The 24,513-nt window shown below is 38.3% G+C and overlaps 1 protein-coding gene across 2 annotated transcripts in view; it reads left to right on the top strand.

The window, feature by feature from the left end:
• The window catches only part of DHX35 (DEAH-box helicase 35), a 30,541-nt gene extending 7,524 nt beyond the window's left edge, over positions 1-23,017 (top strand). The window contains exons 7-22 of one of the 2 annotated variants that reach the window (XM_055722570.1): positions 231-300; positions 871-930; positions 2,968-3,080; positions 3,431-3,527; positions 4,630-4,788; positions 6,106-6,316; positions 8,046-8,170; positions 8,917-8,971; positions 13,982-14,077; positions 14,473-14,567; positions 15,183-15,260; positions 16,030-16,159; positions 16,881-16,962; positions 17,505-17,576; positions 19,927-20,065; positions 21,230-23,017. In XM_055722570.1, the coding sequence (XP_055578545.1) occupies positions 231-300; positions 871-930; positions 2,968-3,080; positions 3,431-3,527; positions 4,630-4,788; positions 6,106-6,316; positions 8,046-8,170; positions 8,917-8,971; positions 13,982-14,077; positions 14,473-14,567; positions 15,183-15,260; positions 16,030-16,159; positions 16,881-16,962; positions 17,505-17,576; positions 19,927-20,065; positions 21,230-21,274 (1,627 nt within the window). In that variant the 3' untranslated portion in view covers positions 21,275-23,017. The remainder of the gene's footprint in view (positions 1-230; positions 301-870; positions 931-2,967; positions 3,081-3,430; positions 3,528-4,629; positions 4,789-6,105; positions 6,317-8,045; positions 8,171-8,916; positions 8,972-13,981; positions 14,078-14,472; positions 14,568-15,182; positions 15,261-16,029; positions 16,160-16,880; positions 16,963-17,504; positions 17,577-19,926; positions 20,066-21,229) is intronic. The other variant, XM_055722571.1, reaches the window with a different exon arrangement.
• Positions 23,018-24,513: the final 1,496 nt, after the last annotated feature.

Consider the following 24,513-nt stretch of genomic DNA (forward strand, 5'->3'; position numbering starts at 1 on the left):
AGAACAGTATGTATATACCACGTGTTGTTACCTACATTTTTCTCCCTACTTTGTTGCTGTGCTTTTGATTTTTAACTTCCACGCTTTTCTAAGTGGATATAAACAGTAAGAGTCCAGCAGCAGATTTCAAATAATGATACTTCTAGAAGACAGGAAGCCTGTCTCAATGATATTGATACCAGTCTCGATCAAACCATTTCTGAAATCTTATCTTTCTGCTTTATTCACAGTGTCCTCATGCTGGATGAAGCCCATGAAAGGACTCTTTATACAGATATTGCCATTGGCTTATTAAAAAAGGTTATTTTTTTAATGTTCTCTGTAACAGTTTTCATTTTCATCCGTTTTGTTAAGCCTCTGATTCTAATGGCTGATTAGTGAACCCATTTGAGAGAGGGTGATTTCTGATTCCTTATTTATCCTACAGCCTATTTTACATATCCAACTGTTTACCTTAGATATTTTACACTCGGGATCCTCTTGTTTTCTTCCCGTGATGTTGAAATGTCTCCTTGGGTGACGTTAACAAAAAGGTACTCTTCATTCTGCTGCTGATGATCATGTGAAGTGATCTGATAAGGGGTTGTTGTTGACTTTCAACCTGCTAAAGATCTGACTGCCAATGGAAACCAAGAGTAATCTATAATGATTACCAACTGATTGCCCTTAAAATGAACATAAAAGTTCCAAACAGTCATCAGGTTGTTAGATCTATGGGCTGATATGGGTGCTTCTGTTCATCAGCTGTCTTGTAGTTTCAAAGTATTTTTCAAGAGAAGTTATTGATAATCTGGATGCTCTAAAACTTGGTTCTAGCCTTATAGGTCAGAAAACAGTTTTTACTCTGGATGTTCTTGGTCTCTATCCTAGGTTCAAAAGAAGCGTGGGGACCTTCGGCTGATTGTGGCTTCAGCCACCTTGGATGCAGAGGTATGGCTCACAGATTTGATTTGAAATAAAGTGACCTGAAGTGGCAGCTCCACTTGGATTTATATACAGCTTATCCTCTGTGCTGCTCGCTTCTGGCGAAGCGTTGCTGCTGTTTGAGTAATGAAGAAGAGAGGGAGGAGTGTTGGAAAAAAATCTGCTATAGTTAGGTTGCTGTGTTTGGTTTTCATTAGCAAACGTTTTTGAAAGTAAATTTAAATATGAATCTGCTTTTCATATATTGATGCCTTTTTTCCTCTTACTGGTAGCGTTGTGTAAAAAGATGTTCTCTTGACTTTATTTAGCCTAGTAAAAGACATTGGTTTAGCTCTGGTTTGCTGATAGCCATAATTTGAGACAACCATGGACCAGAAAAAATAAGTGATAAATGAGTAGATTTAATTTCAGTGAGGTCTTACTAATTTTCTGATAGACTTGTGGCCTGTGGAATCTTACATACCTTATTAAAAACACTGTTAATTTAATTTTGAGTAGGAACAGAATAAATGCTCTCCTAGATCAGAGCAGTGTTTCATCCAGCCCAACGTTCTACCTGTAGCAGCAGCAATGACAGGAGATGCTGTTCAGGGAGAGCACATGAGCCTGTCCCCCTGCTGTGGGTCTGTTCTCTTTGAGCTGCCTCAGCCTCCGCAAAGGTTGAAATAGAGATATTAGACTCACAGAATCACTCAGGTTGGAAAAGACCTTTGAGATCATCAAGTCCAACTGTTAGACAGTACATTCCTGCTGTTTCCTTCTAGTATGTGTTTGTGGACCTGCTGTTTTTTAATTTGGTTTTGACTCTGCCTGATGAAGCTGTAAGTCTGCAGGACGTCATGTGAGACCAATTTTCAGAAGTTTGCCATCTGCTATATAATGAAGTACTTTATTTAATTTCTTTTAAACATCCTAGTTCTAGTAGTGTGGGATTTCTAAAGTTTATTAAAAAAACCCAACAACAACCAAACAATCAAAACCAGTTTCATATTTAATTTTTCAGTTGCCTTTGATTTTGTAAACCTCAGCTTTGTAAAGCTCAGTCTTCTCAGCGTTCTGCTCCCCAAGCGGCTCCCCAGACTCTTCAGTCTCTCTGCACAGGGCAGCTACGCCATCTCCTCTATCATCTTCATTGTTTTTCTCTTTGCTTTTCCAAACTCCATTGTGTCCTTCAGGAGATGTGGTGGTGAGAGCTTGCAAGTAGCCCTGAAGATGTAGGTGTACTGAGATTTCCTTTGGTGGCAACTTTCTTGATAGCATGCTGTGCTTTGGTAGTACTTGCATTACTATGTATTCTATGCGTTATATTAAATATCATTACAATACTTTGCCTTTTGCAAAATTTTAACTGCTAGAAATCTCACGTTTCAAATAGTTTACAGTTAATGTAAAAATAAACTAATAGGAGCAAAACTATTAGTATTTGTTTAATATTAGTATTAGTATTTGTTTAAATACAGGAAGTTTATGGTATCTCTGTAGTGGTCACATTATGCATTGTTTGGGTTCTTAAGTGTTCATTGTTTTGCTATTATGTATTTAAAATATTTTGTGGCAATGAATCTATTTATGAAGGTGTCTTGTGGCACATAAATCAAAAACTTACATGTCAGCCTTACTCTGCTTTTACAAAGTGAGTTCATTTACAAAGTGTTGTTCAGTAACAGCTGTAAAATGTACTTGCCCATCCAAAAAATGGATGAGAATATGCAAGCCCTTACCCAAAACATTTAGGACCAGTGATTTCTAAGTTTTTAGCTTTGACTTTGCTACTGTTATAGATCCAATAAAAAAATTATATCTGCTTTTTCCAACTGTGTCAGCTGATCTAATTAGTTTATTTACCTCCTTTTGATCTTTGCTTTTCAAAGTAATAAACATGAAGAAGGCAACAAATTTTAAAATTTTTTAATTGGATTGGCCCTGTTAAATTTATGAAGAAAACATCCAAATAGTATTAATTTAACTTCTTCGTATCTTTAAGTTTCTCCCTCATTTTTTTTAAGTATCAAACTGAAAATGTTTGTTTTTATTTTAATGTAGAAATTCAGGGATTTCTTTAATCAAAATGATACCAGTGATCCCAGCAAAGATACCAGTGTGATCCTTACTGTCGAGGGGAGAACGTTTCCAGTGGACATCTTTTACATACAGAGGTGTGTTCCTGTTTGATCTTCCATGTGGCAATTAGAAGAGTGTGCAATTGTGGTATTGTTTTGCCTAGATTAGAGCTCAGAAATTCCCAGGCCGACAGTAAGGAGGTGTAACATTTAATTAGAAAAACATTTGAATGTTGCTTGTAGCAGCAGGGATGTTTTTAAGCTTACTGTAGTGTAAAAGAAACAAATGGATTGCTGAAGGCTGATACCCAGGGATGCATCATAAACTAAATGTGGTATGGCTGAGGTATAGTGTCCAAAAGCTAGCTCTCTGCTTGCTCCTTATGGAAGTGAAGAGTCTGTACCTGTTTTTCTACTAATATCTCTGCTATTTTCTCTCCCTGTAGTCCCGTTCCAGACTATATAAAATCAACTGTGGAAACTGCAATGAAAATTCACCAGATGGAGAATGATGGTGATATACTGGCATTTTTAACTGGCCAGGTATGGACATAAGCAATTTTTTTTTTTTTTTTTGCTTTACAGTGCTGTATTGTGGGCTTTGTGAAGCTGCCTCAGTCTCCTGCTCTCCTTAGCTGTGCTTACTTTAATCTCATTAAAGATGACAAACATTTCTGCATGATGGAGCAGAATTAGGCCAGCCCCAAAGACTGGTAGAAAATGTATGGCCTGGATTTATCAAAGCTCGTGACAGAGATATTTTTTTTCTCATTTAGTGCCGTATGCTTTCAGCCTTGTTAATAATTGGAATAAGCATGTGGGGTTTTTTGGCGCTAGTCACACAAAGTTGTTCAATTGACAGTGAGTCATCATTAATAGTTAAGGCAAATGGAATTATCATTTGTTAGGCTAAACATCTGAAGTCTTTGACAGAAAAAACAAATTACTGTGAGATAAAAATTTACTGGTGTCTTCTGCTCTATTTATGCCTGTCAGCTCACTTTGCAGGTGAGAAGAGTAAATGGGAGGTAGCTTATCATTTTTCCAGTGAGGAGCTACCTTGAAGAGCTTCAATAGCCTATTGCGTATTTTCAAAATAAATGCTTTGTCCCCATTATTGATTTAACTTTGCAAGAGTGAATTGGGTATCTCGTGAGGCAATGTCTGAACATTTTGTTGTCTGTTTGAGTGAGATGCCACAGCTGATCTTTGAGATTAAATGTGAAGTTGAGCAATAGGCGTTAGTGCTGTTACTGCTCTTGTTTCTGTTGCTGTTACTAATTCCTAATCAAGACCTACAGCATTCTACCCTGTCAAAATAGGTTGACCTCCCATTTTGTTCTCACAAGTTGAGATACACAGGAAAATATGCCTGCTTCCTTCTGAACTTCATTCAGTCTTTCCCTTGTGATTTTGCTCATGTATTTGTGGTGTGACGTTGTCTCAAATAACAGTGAACATAATAAATATATACTTGTATAAATATTTATGAATAGTAATTTAGGTAAGAATATTACAAAATCGAGTCAAAAGATCTTGGAGTTTGACCAATTAAAATGATATAATTTTGGTGCATTTTTTTGTATAGAAGTGATATTAAAGTGAAACCTTTCTCATTCTGTCCTTTGTCTTGCTCTGACTCTAGGAAGAAGTGGAGACTGTTGTTTCTATGCTCATAGAACAGGCTCGGGCCCTTTCTCGCACTGGAATGAAAAAACATCTCCGTGTTCTTCCCATGTATGCTGGGCTGCCTTCTCCTGAGCAAATGAAAGTGTTTGAGAGAGTTTCTCACAGTGTCAGGAAGGTAAGGCTGTTGTGTATATCTCAATTTCTACCACCCAGAAGGGTGTCTGCATTACACAGATTTTGTGTGTCAGGTTCACATCATGAGACTATTGCAAATACTTACCAAGTGTCTTCTAACACTACCTGTCAATTTTCAAACTGAACCAAGAACATGTTTTCTGGCTTCCCTTTTCATCTTTGGTCAGTCCTAGACATGCCAGTCCTAACTCTCCTGTCTACCTCATAGACTTCTAAATTTTTAAGTGTCTTCATGCAGTCTTGTATTTGTCTACGTCCAGTTGCAGCTTCTTAAACTCTGAAGTCCTCTACTTTTACCTGGTTTTGTTTATTTTGTGGTCTAAGTGTCTATGGCTGTTTTCCACCAGTAATGGAAAAATTAGTGACACAGTGGGCAAGTGCTATATTTTCACCTAAGAAACAAGTTAAAACTTGCTTGGTTTTACTAGAAGAAAAGCCTTGTTTTGACTTCTGCAAGTCTTGTTCAGATATTTAATGTCACAGAAGTATATAATTGGTCATGATTAGTGCTTTCTGCTTAGGCAGAGTCTGTGTTAGGGCTGAGATAAGCTGACAGAATTACACGGGGGTGACTTGTAGTTCTTGTGCCTGCGGGAGTCTAACAAGTAAAATTGTTCATCTGGTATTGGAGAATGTTGAGTATAAATACTTCTTTCCTCTCCAGGATATGACATTAGTCAATTAACTTCCAAGATTTACTTTTTTAATTTCAGGTGAAATAAGGATTAAATTTCCCTGTCATCTGGGAACAATTATTTTTTAATATTTTAGGGACATATATATAACTGTGTCTCTCTGCAGGAATACTGGATGTGGAATGCTTAATCAACTCTGTTCCCCTCCTGTCCTTTGCCTCACTCCAGTGTTAGAAGGAACAGTTCAATATAACTGAGAAGCAGAAAGAAAATATTTTATTTTTTTAATTTAATTTAAAAATGTTCTATTTTTAATTAATGTGTAAGAGCTCTTGGTGTACAGTCAGTTAATGTTTTTCGCTGCAAACACTGCCAGTGATTTTCTCTGCAAACACTGCCAAGTTGTTGTTTTATGAAGAGAGAATAAATGTGAATAAGAAAGTGATTGTGAAGCTGTAAAACCTAGGCTTATTTCAAGCTGACAGCTCTTTGTGCTGCATGTTCTGGTATCCTTTTGTACCCTAGAGTGTGTTTACTGGAAGGGTCATATCTGAGATCTTTCATGTGGTTTGTATTTGAGTGCTGGTGCACTGATGCTAGGGCTTGATAGTGTAGTTGAGACTGGGGTGTTCACAGTATCCTCATTGTGTCTGTACCTGTAGGTGATAGTAGCCACCAACATTGCTGAGACCTCCATCACAATTCATGGAATTGCATTCGTAATTGATTGTGGTTTTGTGAAACTTCGGGCCTATAACCCCAAAACAGCCATCGAATGCCTTGTGGTGGTACCAGTGTCTAAAGCTTCGGCTAATCAAAGAGCAGGACGTGCAGGGCGGAACCGCTCTGGAAAATGTTACAGACTTTATACAGGTCAGTAATTTGATGTGTAGGGAGGATGAACTTGCTGGTTTCCATTTTGTTTCACAGTGTTTTTTGTGTTAGATTAAGGAGACCAAAAGTGTGGGGATTTTGTCAGTGAGAGAGAAATTGCCCTTTGTTATCTCTCTGGCTTGTTTAGAAATACATTGTTCACATGTCCTAAGTGTTGGAAACTGAATTATTTTATGGATCAAAAGCACAAATTGAGCAGGGTAGGTACTATGAGATGGTCAGCAGTTGCAAATCTGTAATGTTAATGCAACTCTTAGAGTGGTGAGTCTACCAAGAAGTTTATTTTTCAGTGACTTCAGTTGTAGAGCAGTTGCTTCAATTTATAATACCCGCCTATGATGCTCTCTTCTGTGACTAAAGTCTACCTTAGACTGTGCATCTAACAAAGGACTCTTGAAATCCTTTAGAAAACAGAGGGGAAACTTCTTTGTCTCCCCTTTTTCTTAGAAATAGGTGCTAACCCTGAATGCTTGTCTCAAATCAATGACCCTTGTACTACACAAAAATTACTGTTACAAATAAATCCGTTGGCCACCTAGCAGTGTTCAGAAAGCTGCTATCCAACTGTCTCTGTTCTCGGCTGTTTAACGAGAAAAGGCACTGCAGTTGAGCCCTGCCATTGCTTATGTGTCTCGGGTTCCCTTTGGTTTTACTGGAGCTTTGAGACTTGGAGAGATCAAGCATGTTCTTTTAAAATGTGTGTGTGCTTGCCAGCAGTGGCCACGTTAAACAGAGATGTGATTTATTCTTTTAAGTTGCGTGTCCAATAAGAATCAAGAGAGAATGTCTGCTGCATAATATATGAAGGTTACATAGCTTTTTAAGTATTTTACTGGAGAAACCATAACTACACTGAAGTTATTTTTGTGTGCTCAAGAGCTAGCCTAATGAGTAGTGCTTTAAGAAACATTTTAAAGGAGAGAGGGAAAAAAAAAAAAGGAAAAAAAAATGCACTGAGTGGACAAAAGTAGAGAAAAGTATGCTATCTTTTTCTTAGGGGAGGTCTGAGGTAGACCAGGGATAGAAGAGTCTAGAAATGAAAACAAATCAAGTGAAAACAAGGTATTTCTTGTTTTGATTTGGAGTTTTAGATTGACATAGGGGTGCGTGTGCCTTATTCTTTACTGCAGGAAAGTTGGTTAATGGGAGGTGCAGAGATTTTGACCTTTTCTAGGCTTAGACTGTATAGCAAACATGCTTTTAAAATGGCATTTTCAATCTTTAGTCTTTATTTTAAATATGCTTTTTAAACTTCTGTTTGTTTGAGGAGCTATTAAAAATAGCGTTCTTACACTGCAAGCATGGTGGTTTTGAACTTTTCCATGCCCTTTCTTTAGAAAAAAAAAATGTTTTGTACTATTGCACCCTGTCTTTTATTCTCTGATAGAAATATTAAATGGAAGAGAAAAAAAGTATTTCCAGATTTCTGTGAAGAATGTATATCATTTCAAATTGAAATATGGGTGGGCCAAGAACAGAATCAGCATTGTAGCTAAAACCATTGATTTTTCTATTTAAGGTATCTTAATTGTAGAGATACTATTATGAAATTGGAGAAAGATCATCTTGGAGTTAGACTTCTATTAAGACCTGTTAAGTATTCATATTCAGTACTTTTAACTTGAAGTCGGTATGATTCTATCATGTTGGCTGCATAGAGTAGGAGTTGAAACTCAGTCCCAAATTGCTTTGTTTTCTTCCACAACAGAGGAGGACTTTGAGAAGCTGCCAAAGTCCACTGTCCCTGAGATGCAGCGCAGTAACCTTGCACCTGTCATCTTGCAGCTGAAGGCTTTGGGCATTGACAATGTGCTCAGGTTCCCCTTTCTTTCGGTGAGTCCTAGGCTGTCAATGCTGTCGTCTTCCCTTGGTGTGCAGAAAGATCAGTAGGTGACTCATTGATAATCCACAGAACCAGTAACTGTTGCCCTGTTAATCTGGAAAGCGTAACTCATTGTCCGCTATCGGTTAGTAAAGTATGGTTTTGGGAATCAACTAGTGCAAGTGATGTGTGAGACGCCTTAGAAACAACACCTGTTTGTATGTAGCGTTTGCTGTTAGAAGTAGTGAGAAGCTGAGAAAGGCCTAGAAAGACAAACTGAGATTCGACAAAACTGTAACTGTAGTCCCTTTACAGTGAATTTATGAAGAAAAAGGGGGAAAAAATTGGTAGCTACAGAACTAAACCTGTGCTTGTCTCTCTCGTTAAAAAGAGTGATATGGGTTTTTTTCAGATTTGCCTTCCATAAAGTTTCTGGCTACTCTTTTAATGATGTGAAAAGCAGCATGGTAGCGTCAGAAGAGAAAGTTCAGTAATTGTTCTGATCGCCACTGGCGTCATGCTGGAGAAAGCCAGTATGCCTTTTCTAGCTCGGATCTTGAGAGCATCATAGTGGTGATGCTGAGCCTGTTGAGATGGTTTTGACTGGCAGCACTGGTGGTCAGCGGAAGGGTGATACCTGAGTAGAAATGTAGGTAGTTAGAACCTGGGGATTTTGCAAAAGAGGAAGGTCTAAGAATTTGAGAAAACACATGTCCTATGATGATAACATTAAACAATGCAAATTTTTTCTTCACAGCCGCCTCCTGCACAGTCAATGGTGCAAGCTTTAGAATTGCTGTATGCTTTAGGAGGTGAGAATATTATTTTGCTTTATTTATAGTTATGTCACAGGAGTTATGAAAAAAATTTAATTCAGATTTAATGATTGAATGGACATTAATCAAACTTGCATTTGAGAACTGTGCTTTGAGAAAGAGAAAGTGCAGCCTTGACCGGCTCTTTGTTGGTGTGTTTTTGGTGTGCCTCACTCTCCTCTGGATTTACTTTCTTTTCTGCTGGTTACTTCAGACAGATAAGGAAGCAAAAGGCAGCAATAACACTCTGAGCGGAACTGGAAATCTGGTGCATAGAGTATAAACTAGAATTTAACTGTTTAGATTTGGGCAAGCATGTTATTTTATAGCTATCTTATGTGTCGTTCCTTGCACCTTCACAGGAGGAACCAGCTATTTGTTCTTGCTGGGAACACGGCTTTGAGTTGATGAGGGTGTTGGCTTGATCCTTTCAGGCAGATCTTCTGTTTGTGTTTCTTCAGTACTTACAGAGTGGTATGAGGATACAAATGGAGTTTGGATGTTAATTAGTGTTTAACTCATGCACTGGTCTAAATTTTACCTGCATCACATTAGATATGTTGTTAGATACTCAAGCTCTTGGTGTGGTGCTCTTTCATTTTGTGTTACTGTGACAGTGATGGAAACCTGTAGCACTTGCAAGTATAAGCAAAAAAAGTTGGAAGTAGAGGTTTGACCTCTCTTTCACAATCAGACCTTTTGTAATAACCCGCAATTTAGCAAGCTTAATATAGTTGCTACTTTGTTTATTCCTTGTTCAGATTTTAAAAAGCATAGTGTATCTATATAAAATTTTTCTGTTAGCATGTTACATGCATTGTCTGATCTTGATATGTGTGCAGGAACTCTACCTAAACCTTGGAAGTAAAATCTGATGCTTGAATTTGGGAGAGGCAAGTCACTGGAGGCTAGCATTAAACCAGATAGAAAGTCTGCTTCCCGATGGCTTAGTGCCAAAGCCAGTGTCACATGTTAGTTTTCAGACCTTCTCATTGATACAGTTTTGAAGGTATGACTGACAAAAGTGAAGAGCTTATCTAGTTACAATTTTAAAAATGAGTTCTAGTCTGTGTCCCTGCTCCGACTGTAGTATGATGCATGGTGAAAAGGCTACACCTTCTGTAGTGCAGTGCTGTTGGTGCTGGTCCTGCAGCTGAGGCAAAGTTCAAACTGTGCTGATTCTGTTAGCTGTGAATACACATTGCAACCACTAAAAGAAAACCCTGATCATTCCTAAAGGCTGCGCATTTCCTCCTGGATGAGTTGGAACTGTGTTTTTCACACCCATTGCCTGTGTTTCAGCGCACAGTTGCTTGCTTTCCATGCTTTCGAATGCCCAGGAACTCATTTGCATGCAGCTCACAGAGGGACTGCTCTGGTTTTACTATTGAACTTTCTGGTTATGGACAAATGAACAGATACACACAAGCTTCTAATGAAAAGAAGAAAAAGCTAGTCTCACACACCCTGAGATCATAATTCAAAGTACTTTTCTTCTATTTAACTGGTTAATAGAATATCTTTTTAAATTATGTTCTCTGAATTACTAATCACAGCTTGTTCTCAAATTCAGGAGAGAGTCTGAACAGTTAGTCATATGGTTTAGTTTTGGGTAGTTCTGCGAGGGGCAGGGCGTTGGACTCTGGTCCTTTTGGGTGGGTCCCTTCCAACTTGAGAGATTCTATGATTCTAAATGTGTTTATTTTGGTTTTATTCATTATGCCCCTGTTGGATACCTACAACACTCAAATCACACTGTAGCAGGATTTTTATACACTTATATATTTTTATACAGTTTTCAATTCCTTTTTGTTGTGGTAAGTGGAATGTAAGCTGGCTGATTTTGTTTATAGGAAGAACTGTTACATTGTTGGTTTTTTTGACAGCTAGTTAATTGCTTTGAATGTAACAAAGTTAAAACAGAAATTGACACAAGAAGGAGCAAAATGAAACTCTGTTTCACTTTAACTCAGTGTTTGTAGTTATTTCAAAGTTAACAATGTTCCTCCATAATGTAAACATGAGGAAAAGGGTAGTGTAAAGGAGAGTGTTTAAGTGTTGGAGGCTTTCAGAGGTTTGTGGCTGTTTATACATCCCTTGCAGCAGTCTGCTCTCTTCTTACTCTCACGGAGCTGTAACTCTCTGCTTGGCTGTGATTTTGCTCTGTGCTGATTCAGTTCCATCTTGCAAAGGAGGGTTTCACTTAAGACACTTGGTTCTTGGCAAGCTTTTCAAGCTTGGAACAAGAACCTTCACAGTGGCTCAGAAGCATGTTGCAAGAATGAATTCACAGCCAAAACCACCTTAGGGAAATGGAGAGGAAAGGTCAATAAACTCACTGATTAGCTGTTTGACGTTTTGGCAAAAGTGTTATGCTCATGGTAGCTTCACAGAAACGTACAGAGCTGGTATTCTTTTGGCTGCCCAGCCTTTGTAGCAAAGCAGAGAAGTGCTGATGTTGGTGTTTAAGATGGAAAGAAATGTGTGTGCATGCGTGTGATATGCAGATTCGCTCTTCAGTTTTTGCTGAAGTTTAAGATTTTAGGTGGTATACTGTGGAGATTTTATATAAGCTGCAGAGGTGAAGTTGCCCAAGCGTTTGCAGGTGCAGTGAGGATTAAATTTCTCTTATGCAAGTATGAACGTGTATTTCATCATTTGCATTGTAATAGCATGCAAATGTGCAGTTTAGGGTCAGGACCCTGTTGCGCCAACACGGTACCAACAGAGAAGCTCGTGCAGAGCAGATGCTCTTAAGGTTGAGATAGTTCTGTTGAATAAACACATCACAGTTTTTAGCCTGATTATTTTTACAGTGATGCAAACTGATTACATCAGGAGTATCTCTTCTCAGCCTTCTCCTTTGATGCCCTTTTGAAAGTCTGAGTTGTCAGCTGGAGTTTTTTTAAGCATAATTTAGGAGGGAAATAAGCAGGTAAAAAGTGGCTTTATTTTTAGCTTTATTTCAAATCCAAGACTTTGTTGAAGATTTGTTTGTAAGTTGTCACCTATCAGAAACAACCACTCTACCTAAGTTTAAAATAGTGTTTTAATCCCTCAGCCCATCACGCACTAGTGGTTGTTACTTGAAACTTTAGCGCCACAGTGCTTGAATAATCTCTCCTGAGCATGTTCAATAAAAAGTCTTTGCAGTATCTTTTTCCTAAGATCTCCAGTTTTCTATGTATGTATGGATACAGTGGTTGCTTCCCAGATTATTTCAAGGAAATTTATACCTATTCCGAACGAGCATCCATTGCAGGCCTTTTATCTATATTCAGGCTTACTGCTACAAAGACATCTGTGCATAAGCTATTTGTATATGCATGCAAAATTGCATTGAAATTTGTAGGATTCAGCAGAAGCCAAAGGATTTTGGCTTGGTGCACCTGTAGAAAGTTAAAAAGATGATAATTTCTCCTTTTTCCTACTTAGGAACGCAATTGTTTTTCTGCAGATGAAGGTATATTCTAATTGTGGTAGCACTTCTCGTATTGAACTGATCAAATGAAAGCTACCTTACCCTAATTTTTGCATTTTCTGTCTTTGTGTTTAAATATATTAATTCGTCATTTCATTTAAGCTGCCTTTTGTAACTTGCTACTGAGAAAAATACTGTGACATTATGTGAAAGGCCTATTGGGTTTTGTTGGACAGTGTAGGGGTGTGGTGAGTTAATTACTACATTGTTATAATAAGTGAGATGATAACATATCAAATAATAAAGGAAAGTAAACACTTGATAGAGGTATCTGTGGTTTTAGTTATGCTGAGTTATAGGAGGTCTTATTCCTTGACTGGATTTGTGGTTTTAGTTTTCTGCTGTGAAACATAGCTGAAGTACAACTGTGGCTTTTTGTCACCACAGTGTTTGACAAATAATATGTTTATATAATGTGTGGGCCACAATTGTGTTTCCTCAGTCCACTCTGCTGAGGTTAGTTATGCACACTACAGTGACCCAAAGTCCTGTTATTGGGCTCTTGTTAGTCCCTCCTTGTGCAGCTTTTCTCTTGTGCTCTGCCTCCTTGTCATACCTCATACAACTTGGCTTACTTGCAGTTTTCTTTTTCAGTTCTCACTCTTTACTGCCATTTTAGTGAGATTTTTTCTTATTGTTTCCTGTGTCTGTATTTTTTTATTATTATTATTATTTTATGTCCTCTTGCAAAGGAAACGCTTTTCCATTTAAATTATTCTTTGAAATTTCAGCATAGTGCTCTGGATTGTAACATGACCTGGTAGTCTGCATGGGTAAACCTGACTGCAGGAAGCCATACAAATAAAATGGTAAACATGCAGGGTGGCCCAGTGATTACTGGGAATCAGAAAGCAAGCTGTCATGCCAACCTCCTGTACCATTTCCAGTAAAAAGGTTGTAGTTGGACTGTGGCTGACAGTTCAGTTATTGATGCATGAAGCAGACTAAACTGTAGAGAATCTTCATCAGCTGTACATGTCTGATTTAGATTTTATTAAGTTTAAATTATTTTTCTTCATGACCTAAGCAGATATGCCTCAGAAAAGACACCCTACCCCACCCCCAGCAGTACTTCCTATTCCTGCAGTTATGCCTGTTCCATGATTAGGCCCTTTTTTTATTCTCATTGGGGCTGCTTCTGCGTCCCATCCCCATGAACAAAGATGCTGCTAAACACTAAAAAGTGATACATAGGTGTAATGGCCATTGCATTGACTTTGACTGCAGGTTTTCTAAATTGTTGGCAGTAGCAATGGAACTTGGTCAAAATGAAGAAACTTGTGCATTCGAGTATGTTTGAAAGGAAAAAAAAAAAACCAACACCAAACCCCAAACAAAAAATGGTGACGCATGGGAGAGTAAATGGGTATTAAAGAGTGCCTTTAAGCTTAGTTTAATATATATTCAGCAATTCTTAGGTGCACTTGCTATATTTTAGCTTGTTCTTTAGTACACATTACATTCTTAAGGAAGACCCTCTGTGCTATTCTGCCTGTGTCACAGTTACATTTATTAAAATGCTGTAGGTTTGGATATGCACTGCCGTTTAACAGAGCCTCTTGGAATGAGAATAGCAGAGTTTCCTTTGAATCCTATGTTTGCAAAGATGCTTCTGGAATCAGGTAGGAGGAAAAAGAAGTTCGATTTTCTTCATAGTCTTGCGATGAGTAGAGGACACTGCCTCTTGAAATTTTAGTATAATATTATATATTTGCTAAACTTGAAACAAACCTTATGCTTCGTCTTGGTATGGTGTTAAGTGAAAAGAATTGGTTGAACTCGTGGACTTCTCAAATAACAAGTCCAGCACATTTAACCCACTAGTAAGTCTAACACATTTGTCTTTTAAGTTTTCCATTAAAAACATTCACTGTTACACTAAAAAAATCAGGAGTTTAGATATTTTGGTTTTATATACTGTAAAAATATATTCTGCTGCTTTTCCTTTATATTTTATATGGGGGTGAGGTGAATGGAAAAATATTTCCTATACTGAATTTCTTTACTCACTCCTCAGGAAACTTTGGCTGCTCCCAGGAGATTTTGACAATTGCTGCCATGATGCAGATTCAAAACATCTTTGTGATCCCTCCAAATCAAAAAACTCAGGCTGTAAGTTTAGTCGTGTCTTATTTTCTTTTTCTTAGTTCTACATTTCTGGATTTCTGCCAAGTATTTTCTAGATAACCCGTTACAGACTGCAAGTTTGTATGAAAATGAAGAAACGTCTTGAACTGTACCTATTGGTTATGGGTGAAAGAAGAAACTGAGTAACAGAGGGAACCTCGAGTCCTTGATAAGTGTTGAAGGCTTCCCTCTGAGGACCAGGAACATGAAAGGTTAAAAACCAGTACTGGTCAGCATAGAGGTTTACAAAAAACTCCAACAACCCAAGTCTCCCCAAACACCACTTCCTTTCAAGAGGAGCAAAAGAGAAAGTATTAGGATGTAGCAAGTTCTTATATAGGTAGCAGGAGCCTAATTTTAATGCATCACTCTCTTTGATTTTTGGGGCTCATTTTCAGTTTGTTTTATTACTTCCAGTTTTAGAAGTGCTCCTGAATACAGATGGGCCAGTAAAATATTGCTATTGTCTAGAGGAACTACCCTATATGGTAGGAATTTTAATTGTCACCAAGAAATATGGAGATGATGGGGACTGAGCGTATTAGCCATGATTTTTGCATAGATCATTCTGCCTATAAAAATGTATTTCTTCTGCTTCAGGCCAGGCAACACAGAAAGTTTGCTGTGGAAGAAGGTGATCATCTCACTATGCTTAATGTTTATGAAGCCTTTGTCAAAGTAAGTTGTTTCAGGTGTAAGTGGATTTGCAGGAATGGGAAGAACCTGAGGTTCTCAGTTATGATTCTGGAAGTTTAACACTGATCTTAATACTTCTCTGCAAGCTGAGGTTTTACTCAATGGTTTTGAAGTGCTGTACCTATTTGGGACAAGTATATTTTGCTCGTATAAAGCACTTCTTCAACTTCAGCATTGAGTTGAGGCAGTGTAACCACTCAAGGGTTTAAATATGACTTCCAGCCCCAAAGCAATCAGTCAGGCACCAACTGAAATCTTGCCCTTTAAATTTTATATCTGCGTAATTCTCGTAGAAACAGCCAAATGCAGAGGCTCTTGGGGTATGAGCTGGCTTCCAGAGAAGTAGTTCTTTGCATAGAGAAGATCAATGAAAACTGTACAGAAAAGGTTGTTTGCATTCCGAGGTTGAAAACAGACTAGTTTAAGATATGATGCATTTGTGTGTGAGAATGGAACGACTGATGCTTTTCTCTTTCACCACATATGAAGAAATGAAGCACATCTGTTTGAAAATACCCCATAGCATTTGTTCTGCTGCTTTGGAAGTTATTTGAAACATGTTTTGTAGTTATTGGCGCTGTGTGTCCTTGTTAGATGCTATGTAAATAGGTAATTTTCAGGGAAAACAACAATAAATATATTGCAGGAAGCAGAAGAAAAACGGAACGAGGCTATGTGATCCAGAAGAGATTGGATTTTGGTTTTCTGATGGTATCTCAATGTAATTTTGTCTATTCTTCTCACTGTACAGCACAGCAAGAGCTCTCAGTGGTGTCAAGAACACTTTCTGAACTACAAAGGGCTTGTTAGAGCTTCTGTTGTAAGAGAACAGCTGAAAAAGCTTCTCGTCCGCTTTAAAGTGCCAAAGAAGTCCAGTGAAGGTGAAAAAGTGTTTTTTTTAACCTGTTGTTCAATACATATTCAAGGTAGTCTCCAAATTGTCAGTCTGCTTCCTGCTTTTCTTGTAACCTTTGAAGTACATTCTCCCTGGCCTAATAATAATGTTAATTAAGCCCATTTTTTTTCCTAAAAATGATCACAGTAGAGCATTTTAGCCCATATTTACAGTTAACGTTTAGTCCAGTCTTCATTAGGTAAGGCTTCCAGGAAGAGGTTATAACCACTGATTATATGTTCAATGGACAGATTTACCAAGAGAGTCATAAATAGATCACCTTGTTCCCTCCTTTTGACTTCTCAAAATGCCATTTTTCTAGTGTGTTCAAAATGATGTACAGTCATGGGGTTCTGACATCCAGCTGTGCTGTGCGTGCACGGATGCGATGACTAGTTGTCAGCACTTGTCTCTAACTGCTCTGAAAAATCAGACTTCAATGCTTAGCTGTCACACAAGGTTGCTCTAAGGACTGTGAAACTATTTTCATGGAGACACTAGTGGCAACAGTAGTTTTTCATGTAGTAATTTTGATTTGCTGTGAAATTGAAGTCAGAAGAGATTGCAGGGTTTGTCTGCCTTCAAGCCTTTGCTGTCAAAGTGCTGTGAAAAGTTGTTTGAGATGATTAAGTGTTATTTTAGGGATTTTTGCCATTCTGTTGACTCATTTTACAAAAAAAAAAAAAAAAAAAAAAAAATCTTTTCAGGTGATCCCGATCCCGTTTTGAGATGCATAGTTTCTGGCTTCTTTGCTAACGCAGCTAAATTCCACTCTACTGGAGCTTACAGGTAAATATATGTAGTTTCATTGCAACCGTTGCTTAGTTTAAAAGCTCCTTTGACTGAATAAATCAAAGTGTAATGAAGAAATAGATGCTTCTTAAGACACTTGCAGTAAGGAAGACATGGCAATAGATTTACTGAATATTAGAAGTTTTTTATTTTCAAACAGCTTCAATCTTCTCTTTGGCAAATATAAATAAAGTTATTGATAGTAGGAAGCTGTTACTAATAGTAATTAGGCTGTGTTAACATAAGCCAGTGCTGTTGTAGGCAACAGTGTTGTAGCACTTTCAGGCTTTTATCCAGTGCACTGTAACACTACTTTTTCATTTAATGTAGATAGAACTCCTTTTAGGATGTTAAATTATCAGTTGTTCCTTTGGCCAGGGTTTAAGCCTGGTTTCAAATTTTCATTAAATGTGAATGCTTTTAATTTGCTGCAACTCTTTCGTTGTAGCCTTTTATTAACATTCTTAGTGGGGATGAAAGGAACCAAATGTTAAACAGTAAATACGACACCCAGTCTGAAATAGTATCTTGCTTTCAAGGACTATTCGTGATGACCATGAACTTCATATCCACCCCACTTCGGTGCTGTATGCAGAGAAACCTCCGCGCTGGTAAGTTAAAGCTGCTTTCAATTTTTTTGTGATCTTTATAAGACATTTTCAGCATCCAGACACTTTCATGAATGGCTTTTCTTCATCAGTGGAGGAATAGATGTAGAAGGTCATGGTTTCCCACAGAGAGAATTCAATTGGTATTTCCTTTGCAACTTTTTGTAGGCAGTATCCAAATAAATCAGGGAAATAGAGTGACATTTAACTGTCAAAAAAACCCAGCAGAGGTTGGAAAGCAGAGTCAGGTGACCCCTTTTTTCATGGGCACCATATCTTGCACTGTAAATTGCTCTCTCAGTAGTCTCTGTACCTAGATATAACTAGAGTTAATGTACTTTTATTAAGCCTATTAGGAAATATCCTGTCAAATAGGTGCTGCAATAATTGCAAATGGCTTGCTAGAAGAGGGCATACATGTAAAACACATGATGCAAAAAGTTACGGCTGTTTAGCAGATCGAGGAAAGAAATGGTTGCACTTTCATATTAGCTGGGATATTACAATTCCATTTGTATGTCGAAGATGCTCAGATAACAACTAGGAATGTGTTTCTAACTATCAGGTCAGCGTGGTCAGCCTGAAGTATTTTGACTCTTGTGGTTTTTTGCTTGTTGCTGACACTTTGAAGGATAAACTTGGCCAATGTCATCTGTTGTCTTTGAATTGGGCCCCTGCAGAAGCATAACTGGTTGGAACATAGCTAACATTTACATTGGCTCACAAAAAAAAAAAAAAAATCCAGTTCACTGTACCAATTTTTTAGGGCTGAGTTGAGCAGAGTGTAACTAAAGTAATTTTTGCCACTGGAACCAGCCTGATTCGCTGCTGTTTTGCAAGTTTTTTAACCTCCTGTCACTGCTATTAAAAATAAAAATAAAACATGGTTTGTTTAAAATAGTAAAAAGAATACTTTGCAGATATACCTACTGCTGTAAGCTAGAACATTTTGGAAGTAACATCCCGAAAGAGGCTGGGTTATGGGAGAGTGACAGACAGTAAGAAGAACCAATTTGAGAAGAAATTAATATGGAAAGAAAGTCTAGTGGTAGGAGAGTACTGGAAGAATTCTTTTCTCCAGCACACGCCTCCTCCAGGGCTTGGAGTTTAGATAATGAGCCTTCAGCAAGGAGCTTCCATCCCAGCCTTGGCCACTTCCAGACATACAGAAAAGCAGAACAGTAGACAGATAGCTGGAAGTTTTAACTCGCAGAAGCTTAAGACAGCTCTTTGTTTTGTACGCTGTTTGGTGACAGCAGTATTGCTGGAGTTTTGGGGGATACTGATTCTGGGCCTGAATCTCATGTTGGACCCCTGTGTTGCAGAACACGCACAGAGCTGTCTTCCAAGGCCACGTAGTATTGCCACTGCCAGCCTAAACGCTGCTGGCTCGTGGCATCCTCTAAGACAGAAGTTTAGGAATTAGCAACCCTGATTTCAGTGCTGCTGCTGCTGCCTGGGCAACCGCCCTATATTGAAGCCTTCAATTTTCTGTCTGTTACAGTTGTACATAAAACGTGTTCTCATTCTTGTTTGTTTTCCTCAGATTGCTCTTTAGTTGCATTAGTATGTCTTGGGCTGCATTTGGCAGAGAATTTTGGACTCTTTCCTCTGTCCTTTTAGGAGCAAAATAGCAATTAATGAGAGACTACGAGCCTTGTGGGTTTGCAGCTCTAGTATAGAAGGCAGATAACGACTTGTGGTCTTGGTGACTAACCCTTCGGAGTGTGGGTTTGTGCTTCCTTGGTAAAAATTACTTTCCCTACCAAAGGGTGACTTCAGAAGTAAGTTGCCCATGCTGGCAATCTGTTCATGCTGGCAGCAGGGATTGAGTCCACACGGCTGTCTGTTTCTAAATCTCTTACCAGGAGATGTTCTGGCAGTAGTTAAAGCTGATTTCTTCCTCTAATCCTTATCTTGCTTGTCTGCAGACAGGCATCAGGCATAGTCATGCTGTGATTTGCGCCCTACTTGTTATGGGTTCAGGGATTTGGTGCTTTTGACAGCCTTCCTCATGATTACACAGAGTAACTAATATTTGTTCTTCCAAAGCACGTTATGAGTCCCCCTTGGCCCCATTATAAGAAATATTATTTCTTTTATACTTTGTATCCGTGTGTCCTGGTAGTATGTGAAAAGTGTTTTTAATGGCAGTCTAAGGGTTGTCTTAATGTAGAGCGCTCTGAACAACCAGAGGGGAAGAGTTAAGAGGCTGTATTATGACTTCAAGCCTCTCCTGTCACTCTGTAAATACTACCACTGGCAGCATGTATGTGAAACTGTCTAAATATGCTGTTAAATATCTCTCTTCATCATTACTTTATAGCAAACTCTTTTTATTTCTTTCTCTTAGGGTAGTCTACAATGAAGTCATACAGACTGCTAAGTATTACATGAGAGATGTGACTGCTGTTGAATCTGCATGGCTTTTGGAACTGGCACCTCATTTTTACCAGCAAGGAACGGTACGGAATCGGCATAAAGCCCAAACGGTACCATTGCTGAATTAGCAGCTCTTGTATCTGAACTTTTTAAGTATTTATGTTTTGTTGTTGTCTGTCTAGTGGTACAAAAGTGAATATGGTTTTGTACATTGTAGTAGTTTTAATATAAAGAAAGAGGATAATAAATTGGTGCATGAAAGCTTTTTCCCTATTATCCAGCTAACAGACATGATCTCCAAGTTACAAGATAGTGTATCTATCACTCTGGCGAATGAAGCCTTCAGCCATGTTATGGCTGAATATAGGCACTTGGTAGCACTTCTTTGAGTAGCACTATACCTGGGCAGTGGTCCTATTTTGCACGATATTTTAGATTTTATATAAATCTATATATAAATCTGTAACTTTAGACAAGCATTTTCATGCTTTGCAAATGTTTGTGCAAATCCTGAACCTTTTTTTGAGCATTAATTATGTTTACTGCAAAAAAAAATCAGCTGTGATCTGCTCAAACTTGAAATGGCATAGAACAGCTGCTATTTGTGCAAACCTTTATTGCAGATTCTGTTGTGTGTGATATACGTATCTTTTCATAGTTGTCATCACGCTTTATCAACTCTGCCCCATGTGAATCCATCAATCTAGAGTTACTCACTGGTCATTCTGAGAACTGGATTGGTATTAAATATTATCTAAATGTTAGTTATGCTGGGAGCTGTTGATACCACATTGCATGTAAATACTGTACAGGCAAGATTACCAAAGTCATCTTGCGTGGGAGTTTCCCGTGGGAGATCGGTAACTACTGAGCTTTTTATTCTAAATTAGTGAAATATTTCCAAAATACTGAGTGAAAAAATGCACTTGCATACCCAGACCTATGCGAAACATGTATCTTTCTGGGCATTTTACATGCTGGCAACTTGCTTCCCATGGGAAATTGTTCCTATGCTTGCAGTTAGTACAAAAGTACAAGAAGATGATACTTCATACCAAGCCATACCATCACTTTGGGGTGCACGTGGTTTTTTGATTTCATAGGTTTATTTTATGGGTATATCGGTAACAAGCAGAGCTTGGGAAGGGTGGTCTTTAATGATATTTGTTTAAGAGTTTATTTGACTTGGGATTAAAGACTGAAAGCATTCTAACTGGACTTTTTTTCTAATTGTGATGCGTATGCTAAGCAGTGTTTCTTTTCTTTTCTTGCAGCATCTTTCCTTGAAAGCAAAAAGGGTTAAAGTAGATGACCACTGATTTGACGTGACTTAAGTAAGCCTTGTGACATCAGATGCAGAACTACCAGTGATTTCAAGCTGGCTACAGTCCATTCAGCAGTCAGTTCATCAGTAATTTGAACTTACATCAACTTAAATGTTTAAATGCCTGCCAGGATCTGTAGGGGTTTATGCATGACCAGTACATTGTAAACCTATGTAGAGCTTGCATTGTGGACATTTTATTCTTTGCCTGCTTGACCACTGTTGTTAATCTGGGCATGTTGCTCCTTTTAAATAGGTAGATAAACAATTTAAAAAGTAAGAGGACATACAGGACCACAGAAAACTGAAACCTTCAAGAAGGAAACTGATTTCCTGGAGTGGTACGGCTGCCTTATGAGAGTGGGGAATGGGGTACCCTGCCTCCTATTACCTAGAGCACTGTGACTACTGCCGGCCAAACTGAGACTGACTCCTGACAGCAGGAGCTCAGGGCAATGAACTAGCCCTTGAAATGCAAGGGGCTGCCATGGAAACATTGATTTCATGTTGGACCATTCTGAACTGGTGCAGCTTGTGCTCCCAAGCAGTAAAAGCCTCCTGCCTGAGGTCGAGCTGCTCCTGCCTCCCTACGTCCTATGCTGTAACAGTCCTTCTGTAGGCAGAATTTATTAAAATGTCTTGTTTCCTTCCATACATAAGAGTTCCTGTTTGGGGAGGGGGAGGAAAAGTAGCTCAGTATTTTTAAGAAAGATTAATTTTCTGCTCAGTCAGGGTACTATACACATAATGTTCACAAACAATCAAATTCACAGATGAGGTTTTACTTTTTTTTTTTATTATTTTTTTTTCCCCCCTCCAAACAAGGGGAAAGATGTTAGCCTTTCACGGCTTAGAAATACCAGACAATTTCCGCAGGTGTGTATCATGGAATATTTTTTTAGCCTCTGTCATTCAGGAACAAAGAAAATACTCTGTACTTTCCTATAAAGAATGCAGTACTATACGTTTCTTTTATTAAGAATCTGTTCTTTGGTGCTTGGGACTCTGTGTGTTAGCGAAGAGGAGGATGCTCTGAACAGTTGCTGCTTTAATGGGGACTCCATGGCTACTTTTCAGTCAGGAACTGTACCTTTTTGTGTTTGAACAAGATGGCTTGAATACATTTATTTATTTTTTCCAACCCTATTGATATTTATTTTAGAAACACATGGTTTGAAAGCTTTATTTTTGTAAGGCAACTGATTTGATGAATGTGTGTTTGGCATGTTAACTGTCATTTTATTTTCCTTAAAAAAAAAAAAAAGGTTGTAAATAGGCAAAAATTTCTACATAGAACAAATGCCTTCCTCATCACAGGACTGCCTTGAAAACTTTCTTGAGAGCTTCTTTACCTTCTCGCTTCCAAACACCTGCAGGGAGAAAATGTTCTGTCACGTGCAATGTGTGGTCTATTCAGTGTCCACGTACTGACTGCCAGCACAAAAAGATGTACCAGTCTCCATGTATGGCACCAGCAGCATGACAAACCGTGTCACCTTCCTTGTTGTTTTCCCTGTGAACCTCACGTTTGTATTACTCTCCCTCTTAGAGTGGAAGCTCTTTGGGGCAGGGACTGTCTCCTAGCCAGAGCTGAGAGCAGTGTTGGCACTAACTGAAAAGATTCAATTTGCAGGTTTTTTCTCTCTTAAGGGACTGAATATGAAGACTTGTAAAATGTCCGTGTCTCTCTGTCCTCTGGAAGTATTCTTAAGAAAAATAAAACCACTGAGTCAAGGAAGCTTGAGAATGTGTCACTTCAGCCTGAGTGGTGGGTGGTTTCCCAGTGTCCTGGGTTGTTGTACTGTGCTGGGCTGAATTCTGATGGGCTGCCAGTGGATGCTACTTCTTTTGCCAGTTCTGAGGATTTCGGGTGTTCCTGAAGAACTCTCTCTGCAGATATTCTTTTGCCTGGCTGTATAGCTGCAGAGTTTTATTGTGGAATGATTGTGACTCCTGCTGAGTTTAGAACCCAGGGATGTACAAGCTTTGTAACATGCTGCAAGTAATTGTACTTTTATAAAGGAACAAGTGCAATAGGTCTTTGTAAACAAAAACAGAAAGCGAGACTTACCTTTTTAGCAGTTTTAAAAACTGCTGAGGTATTGCCAGAGGTACAGACACAGAAGAGACAGACTTTATACTGGAGATACAGGCTAAGAATACATGGGTTTACTATCCAGATTAAGGGTACCTTTAGAGAGAAGGCACTGCCTTCTCTCAGAATGTTGACCCTTTGAAGGTGTTTGAAGACAGAGACCCAAAACTTAAAAGGCCTGAAAATCTCTTTACTTTGTAAAATTTTGGCCTGCAGCTCTCTGCTAGATTTGTACATTGCGTTATGCTTTAAAGCGTTAAGGGGATGGGTAACTGTGCCTTGTTGTTGGCTCTTTGCTGCATAAACAGTCTGTGAGCTGTTGTGGGGGAGGTTGGAGCCATTTAAAGGTGGTTGTCAGGAGTTTATGAAACAGTTTAAGGGTTTTAAACCTTTTTAGAGAACGAGGTTAAAATATTACGCTCTTGAATAAAAATGCTGCTTGAAATAGAAGTCATGTTTTTTTAAAAAGTAAATTTACAGTCCATTAATGTCAAATTATTATGGGGGGAAAAAAAGAAGCTATACTCCTGGAGCCCATCAGAAAATGCTCTCAGTGTTTCTACTTAGGACTTTGTATTGTCAATTATAGAATAAGATTAAGCTAAATAGGAATAAAAATTCAGCTGAGACAATACTAATTGAGATATATTCCTCATCTTGTAGATTAAAAATAGTTTGGATAAACTGATGGGAAAACAGTCACAACTCTTCCTGGTTAATATGAAGAAAGAGGCAAGCAATTAAAAGACTACAATGAAAAAAGGGAAATAAGTGAGTCGTAACTGCCATTTCTTAGTGCTTTATGATAAAAATGGCTGTATAATAGGATATATAATTGAGCCATGCACACAGCAGTGTTCTCTAAAGGTACATCAAGGTAATGTGTGGTAACTTATTTTTAAGCTGAGTTAATTTTGTATATGTGTTACAATAAGCATGTTACTGATAGGAATCCCAAAAAAGTGGCAAGTCAGGTACCAAGCATCATTAAACAAAAAAAAAAACCACCACCCCCCCAAAAAAAAATAGTAAAAAAATAAAAAAATAGTAGTTTACCAGAATCAGATATGTGTGGCTCATTCTAGATCTGGTGGTTCAGATCTGTTCTGGCTTGTGGGCAGGTGCAAACAGGGAATAGT

This window comes from Falco cherrug, chromosome 10, assembly GCF_023634085.1.
Source record: "Falco cherrug isolate bFalChe1 chromosome 10, bFalChe1.pri, whole genome shotgun sequence".
Lineage (NCBI taxonomy): Eukaryota > Metazoa > Chordata > Aves > Falconiformes > Falconidae > Falco > Falco cherrug.